Raw genomic sequence first — 8,096 nt, forward strand, 5'->3', positions numbered from 1 at the left:
CAATCGATCAAATGTACTAATAAAATGATTAGGTACTGTCTGTTCGTACGGCTACAGCTTGGTTTAGAGACTATTAACAACTAGACTTTACTCGCGGTTTCGCATTGGTAATCCATTAAATCTGGTAGGTGAATTGAAACAACGGGATTTTGCAAAAATAACCACGCCGAATTTCATGAAGGACATATAGGATAGGATAGTTTTATCCCGGAAAATTGGATACCTAGTTCCTACGGTTGAAACTTCGAGATTTTATCCCGATGGCCCAAGTTTTTTTTTTTTTTTTAATGGGACACTTGACTCCAATTGACCTAGTCCCAAACTAAGCAAAGCTTATACTATGGATACTAGGCAACGAACGGATTATATAGATATATACATACTTAAAATACATATTAAACATCCAAGACCCGAGAACAAACATTCGTGTTATTCACACAAATATCTGCCCCGGCCGGGATTCGAACCCAGGACCTCAAGCTTCGTAGTCAGGTTCTCTAACCACTTAGCCATCCGGTCGTCAAAATAATATTATAAATGTGAAAGATTGTACTGTTTGTTTGTTTGTTACCTCTCCAAATCTAAGCCGCAGAACCGATTTAAATGAAATTTGGTATACAGATAGTTTGAGACCCGGGGAAGGACATAGGGTAGTTGTTATCCCGAAAAATTGCATAGTTCCTGCGGGATAATGATGAACATAATTCTACGCGGACGGAGTCGCGAGCAACAGCTACTTTATAATATAAGTAGGAATTCTAAAAAAGTCTTGTTTTCCAATCCAATCGCTCTTAATTCCAGGTGGCAGCATGTCACACTCGCAAAGGTGCCGCTGTTTATGGTGGCGCATGCCACACGCTGCACACTCAGGGCCCGTGTCCGGCGAACTCGTGGCTTGTCCGGGACGGGCACGTCACGTGCCGCTGCCGACCCGGGCACCTGCCGCCCGACTGCCGTCCGGACACTAGAGTCGCTGTCAAGAGTTGACGAAGTTCCTCGACTACTGTGTCAATGTGACAAGTGAACAAAATTTAGTGTTAAATGCGTTTTAGGCAGATAACGAGTTTTGTCTGGACACTAGGGTTTTGGTCAAGAGTTGACGAAGTTCGTCGACTGATGCTGTGTAATTTGACAATTGAAGATAAGTTAATATGAGCGTTGATAGGAAGTAGTTAAAGTAAATTCAGATTTTTGACGGACACTAGTGTTGCTGTCAAGAGTTGACGAAGTTACTGGACTGCAACTGTGTCAACGCCATAAGTGAATTTAAATAAGTGCGAGCGTTGACAGGAATGCGTTTTAAGTAGATCACAATTTTCATCTGGATACTTTAGGTCGATCGCTGTAAGGAGTTGACGAAGTTCCTGGGCTGATTCCGTGTCAACATAACAAGTAAATGAAAACGAAAGCGTAGAAAGGATTGTATTTCAAGTAGATTCCAACTTTTGTCTGGCCACTTGGGTCGCTGTCAAAAGATGACGAAGTTCGTGGATTGGATACTCTGTTTATATGTTAAGTGAGCCGAAGTTGTTGGAAATTAATTTATTTGAAGCAATAGTTGAACTACACTACTTTTTGAAGGACTGGCCCTTATATGTCTTTGCTTTGTAGAGGGACAGAATAGGCTAACAATAATAAACAATAGTTGCTATTAAGTGATCTCAGGCGCTTACTATTTTTCTACATTTATGTTATAAGTTTTTGGCAGGCACCAAGCTATTTGTGGCCGGTTTGAATATTTCGTATTACCCAGATATTTTAATTGTTAGTTTTAAGAATTCTGCTCAAGACTGATGTTTAGATATGACCTTATATTGCCGGTGTAAAATGTGATTACTAGGAGTAATGTGAGTGCGGTAAGAAGGAAACTAATGTTATTATAATAATATTGTCTATTTCTTTATCTTGCTGCATTGTTATCTGGAGAAGCGGGGTCTTCTGATACAGGTATCCTGCATACCTACTAGAAGGTCCCTAACCTTCTCGCATGTACTTCTTATTGATTAATAAACTCATTTTATTTCATTTCAATACCGCAAAATAAAATTTTCATACATAGTTACTACGTGTCTCGAATTTTTATTTATGTGTTCCCATGGAGTTCTTCCTATTCGTGGTTAAATTAAAGTAAAACTAGTAATCACATTTTACTGAATTTTTAACTATACACTTTTTTGTGTCTTGTATCATGTTTTATACCGACAATTTATCAAAAGACCGTAAACTGTATTACTAATTTTTAAGTCTGCTACTGCGATATTTAATTAGCTGAATCTTGGATGGATATTGGAAAGTCAAAAATAAGTAGAAGTTACTAAGTTTGTTTCATGAAAATAACAGTTTTACATAAGAAAAATGTAAAACTTATTGAATCAAGCATTTTTGACTTTTATCACCACTTTTAGATAAACTAAGTTTGCATTGAAATAAATCAACAAGATGTTAATTACATAACTGGAAACCAGAAAGTAGTTTGGTTAGAATCGAGAGTAGAATCGATTACACTATGTTTTAAATTAGGTTGTGTTTGTGTTTTTAAATCCCTTTTTTAATGTGCCCACTCTAAAAGTTACGACTGCATCAGGCGCCAATTAAATATTTTAGCGAGGTTGCGTACTATTCCAATAATTTAATACTGGCCGTTTTGCTGTCACTGTGTGATATTCTTCTAAAAACGTCAAAGCGCAACTGACAAATACAAATCATGAGTGTAGAGTTAGAAATGTAGTAGAATTATAACTGACTTAGCAAAACACACGAATATATTTGTATTCAAAAATAAATGCAATCAACTAACTTAAAATGAAAAAAAAATAATTTTTTTTCGAGTGTCTAAGTTTTTCAGATATTTAATTAACACCTTGTATAAACCGCCACGATCAACGGTATAGTTTCAATAGTCATAGAGTAATTATTTTAGTTAGTGTACTTATTGAAGTAATTAGGACAGAAATATTAAACGTAGCAATCGAGATGACTCAAAATAGTATGGAAAATAGCGCATCAAAATAGAGGTACGCTGAGTGAAAATATCAATAATTTGTTGTGAAAAACTGTAGTGACAGAAGTAGGTATAATACAGTTGTATTCCAATTATGCTAGGTGCTAGGTTTTTGTCACTACTTTCCTAGGCAGCAGCTTTTTAGCTTTTTAGAGAGATGGATGTTTTTGATTTTGTCGACACTTCATGTTGACAGTATTCAGCAATAAAACTAGTGCTGCATCAAGTATGTACAGTTTTGTATTTATTCTAAATGACAATTAATAAAACAATTTTTAATATGTAATTGTTTTAATGACTTATTTTATACAAAATTTTCGTCCCGTAAAAATGTCCTTACGACTAAGTGATGTTTGGCTACAGCTAACTACCGCTATAATACAGTTTTATATTCTAGTCTTATAAATTAGTTAATACGTCGTCATGGTTTTATTTTTCTTTTAATTTATTCGTCTGTGGTTTACCTGTAACAAAAGAAAAGGGACTTTCATTAAGTACTACATTTATGTACTTCCTTGCAAAATTAATAAGAACTCTAGTCAAAATATGAGTACTAGACTTACTGACTTATTCGGTTATATATCTATCTATGTAGGTTATATTGAAACGAGCAATTATTATTATTTATTCATTTCTTTCGGGAATCTCGGAAACGGTTCTTAGAGCCGATCTAGATGAGTTTTCGGGTGTGAATAACTTATCTTGCTTAGTCCTCTCCCTGGGAGGGAAGACGCGAGTTATCGAGTTTTGGCAAAAAATAATTCCAAGAAAATCAGGAAACAAAAGTAAGTTTTATGATGAAATATTTGGTACTTACGAGTATTTAAGGGTGTCCAACAGGGCTTTATGTTTTTAGCCTTAATAGAATAACTGAATTTTTCACAACTATATCTCTTTCACAATTAGGACAACAAAATTAAATATTTATAAAAAAAGGAAAAAATTAAGGGACTCCCCCTCCGTACAAGACATTTTTTCCGGTACGCAATGCATTTTTTTCTTACTTACCGAAATATATCCTATATATTTTGTTGAAAGGCATCTCGATGGCGACCGTTGTGATGACGGAGGTTGCCAACACGGCGAGCATCTCCGGCACCGGAAACTAAATAAAAACTTTAATTAACATCTGAATGCTGAAGTACACTAATTCACCTCGCTTATCTGCTCCGTAATAGATAGGCGCGGATCCATTTGATGTGCAAGTGGAGGAGGGTGGGCTCTGCATGTTATCTACATGTGTCGCACAGATGTAGCTTTGGTGCACGGTCATAGCGAAGAAGCAACATAAATTAGTGATATGGACGTCCCCAAAGTAGTGCCTGAATCGGTCGTGAAATTATAAATAGGTAGTGTGACAACTAGCTAAACCTATACTCGAGTCCAAAATTAGAAGAACTAGATTGATAACTGAAAATGTTACCAGACATAGCAAAAAAAAGGCAAAGGAATATGTCGATACAAATTTTTCGATAAAATATAACCTTGTGTACTTTTGGACTTTACTTTCATAGCTTTAGGCCTGAAAACGACAAAAAGGATAACAACAAATAATAACGTAACGAAAATTTCACAATAACGAAAATATACTCAGCGGCACAAAATTTGGCGCAGTCTCCATACAAAATTACCATTTACTGCATACATTTGAGGGCCAGATTTTTTGAGCCGATAGCAGTTAAGTCAAATGACATAATACGAAATATTAATAAAACAAAATGGCGGATGGCGTCCTTACCGATGTTAATTTTTTTTCCGAAATCTTTCAAATAAAAGATTTATTTTATTATTATTTCGTATTGCGTTTTTTTTCTAACATCGATATTAAGTTTTATTTAATATCGATATTACAGCACTGGTGTAACTGTGGCAAAATTTGTGTTTATTAAACTGTCAAGTTGGTTCGCCTAATTCTGGACTCGAGTACCTATATTAATGGATGTCAAAAACCTGGAAGTTGAGGATCTTACCAATAGAAGAGGCGTGTAGTGTTCAGAATGTCTCTGGACACCCACGTTATAGAAAAAGATGGGGAACTGCGTCAAGTAGACGCCATACGCGATCTTGTTGAAGAACTTAAACACTCGCCACTCCACGAGTGCTGTTCCGATCCCTGGAAATAGAACAAAAATTTAAACAGCTAAGTATATTTTTTCATTATTTAAAAAAAAATCAAGAATAGTAAATTAGTATTTCGTCAAGGTACAAGTAGCTGGGAAGTGCGAGAATGTGTAGCGAGGATGTGGAAAGTTGTGACTGCTACCACCAGAGATAACCAGGTAAATGAGCGCGGTGCGAGGATTGGTTGAGGTTGCTCGCAGGACTGATGGCCGATGGGGTCAGAAGGTTCTCGAATGGTGTACGCGGACCGGGAGACGAGCTGTCGGTAGTCCTCCAACAAGATGGAGCGATTACCTGGTTAAGATGTGTAGCGGGCACTTTTCAAATAAGCGAGCAGGGTGCTGTGAGGCGCACTGAGTACTATGCAACACATCCCTCGCGCACATCCTTCCCTTGTTTTGTACACAAAAACTTCGCTCCGTTCAGTTGTTTCCACAGAGCTACGCTGAGCGAGGATAGATAAATAAAAAGTTTCTATTGGTTCACGACAAAAACATCCTCGCACATATATCTGGTGAAAACGCAGACTTAGACAGTTTCGGTAACGCCTTTTGAATAGGCTCCGTGCGAACCACATCAGCTAGCGTAGGCCCTTACTGTTCTCGATAAATTGTCTCAATAACTGTGAAACCAGATTTACCTGCGTAATCATTACAGATTCCCCAATGCATAATGCACATAAACAATCCCCAGACGATGGGGGGAGAAGGCAGCGAAGATGGCGGCGGGGGCGTGTTCGTATTGGTATCCTGCCAGCCCCATACGGTACGGGCTGGCGATAGTAACGGCCGCCAGCGCAAAGCAGACGACCCATAGGAGACGGGCTTGCGTCTGCAACAACAAGATTCAGTATTATCTCTCTCTCTTCAATTGCCTCTCCAATTAGTAAAGGTTGGCAGTCAGCTCCGCATATCTGATTCAGTCTTTTGAAGAGGTATGTTTTAAAAATGACGCGCGTTTTTCTAATCCCAATCTTAATGCCATTGGGCCACATTTTGGTGGTTTAGTTAAGACTCGCGTCAAAGCGAGTCGCGTCTATGAAGATTTGTATGAAGCAAACTGTATCTCCCTTGACTCTAAAGGGCGATTTAATGTTTTACTCAAACGAAACAAGCATATAAGCGGGAACTGGCTACTTTTTTACATTAACGTGTGTTTTTTTCCCTGGCTTTACCTAAGTCTTGCTCGCGAACCAAATTATTTATTTAAAGGGTTTGCCCTGAGTTGGTTTAGCGCACTTTGTCCTTCGCAGGTAGGTACTTTGCTAGCGGGCCAGTGTAAACTAGAATATATCCTGAATTATAATGATGTACACTTGTAGGGCAGAAGTACCGTTTTTGGCCAGTTGAAATTTGAAGTCATATATATAAAAAAAATAGTATTAAAATAATATGTTTAGTGAGTTTTCAAAAGTTTATACTACTATAAATATTAGTATAAATTTATTTTAAACGTATATTTAAACAATAAATGGCCATAAACGGTACAGTGGCCACAAACGGTACTTCTGCCCTACCAGTCCCTTTCGCCATAAAAGCTAAAAGTTCTTTGAAGTGCTATAGGTAAAAAACTTAAGAAGACGATGTTGTATGTACTAGTAACGTGTCCGTATAGATAAGTCGACGTTCCATATTCGAAAAAGAACTTAAGTCCCATATCAATTCTGTGCACTACTACATACAGCAAGTCATCTTCTCAGTACCCTTTTCTTAGTATTGTATCTTATAAGATACATAATTTTAGATCATCCTTTTGTAATTTTTAAGTTATTTTTGTTAGCTATACGAGAATCCAACTAGGCTTGAATTCAGTAGGTAAACTTGTTTCAACTTGAAAAGAAAAGGGTTAATTTTTTTATCTACGAGTATACTACTGCGACTTACTATTTTTAACCCCCGATGCAAAATGAGATGCGTTATATATATGTAAGTTTGACGTGTCAGTGGCATCATATATCTCAAACTAAGGGCCGAGTTTCATGCGGTTTCCTTTAAAAGCTGGTTTAATCGAGATGGTTCTTGGCTAAGTTTCATTAAAATCAGTTCAGCCGTTTATGGAATATTGAAATTTAGAAAATTTTGGGGATGACTTTTTTTTTGAAGTTGGTTAGGTTACCAAACACGTTTTTGTTTACCTTTTTGTTAGAGAGAGAGAGAGAACTAACCTTAGAGAGAGTAAAGTCGAACTTCTTGTTCCTTAAGAAGTAGGCCATGCAGACCCCGATGAGGTATATCGTAGCCCGGTGAGTCGGAAGGATGTAGGAGTACTTTGCCGCATCGAGCAACTTCTGGACTCTGTAACACATGCCTGTATTACAAAAGTGACTACAAAGTTAACATATAAGATTTTCCGGTGCTCTGGACGGGATTTGCATAAGCATCTCCTGAGGCTATACGGACCCCAAGGTGTCCTATCAATTAAGACCAACGGAGAACTCGAGCAACCATCCGAAAATCTTGATCGCTAACATTCTCCACCGCAACGGAAAATCTTTTTTTCAAATCTTTGCTAATAAAAAACAAATAATGTTAATAATAATGGGTAAAAAATATGTTTACGATCAATACATATTTATAAGATTAAGTGAACTGTAAAGTACGCTTACGTATCTTTACAATAGACGCCAACAGTAAAACAAAATCGAATGCCTTTGGCTTTACATGTCAGAAAAGTTCTATGTTTCCACTGCTATATCTACACCCATATATAGTAAATCTTCCATTATGCATTCAAAACCATAGATAATGACCAGCAGTACGACATTGGATTGAAGGGTCCACGGAAAGAACATGTCTAGTCACTTTTTTTTTTAAATGAGATTTTAATGCCAAAATGTAGAAGCTCACAAAGTACTTATACCATTGAATAAATAAGTAATCTGAAAACAATAAAAAATCAATTTTTTGATCTTTTAAATAAATGGTAACCATAGTAATTGTTCGTGATGACTAACTTTCATGCCGCTATAACTCAA

The 8,096-nt window shown here is 36.9% G+C and overlaps 1 protein-coding gene and 1 pseudogene across 1 annotated transcript in view; one reads left to right on the top strand and one right to left on the bottom strand.

Moving 5' to 3' along the window:
• The window catches only part of LOC141445677 (uncharacterized), a 28,048-nt gene extending 24,766 nt beyond the window's left edge, over positions 1–3,282 (top strand). Inside the window, exon 8 of the mRNA XM_074111571.1 lies at positions 802–3,282. Within this exon, the coding sequence (XP_073967672.1) occupies positions 802–987 (186 nt within the window). The 3' untranslated portion in view covers positions 988–3,282. The remainder of the gene's footprint in view (positions 1–801) is intronic.
• Positions 3,274–7,521, bottom strand: LOC141445678 (uncharacterized; annotated as a pseudogene).
• Between the last annotated feature and the right edge of the window lie 575 nt (positions 7,522–8,096).

The sequence above is a fragment of the Choristoneura fumiferana genome, chromosome 2, assembly GCF_025370935.1.
Source record: "Choristoneura fumiferana chromosome 2, NRCan_CFum_1, whole genome shotgun sequence".
NCBI classification, from domain to species: Eukaryota; Metazoa; Arthropoda; class Insecta; order Lepidoptera; family Tortricidae; genus Choristoneura; species Choristoneura fumiferana.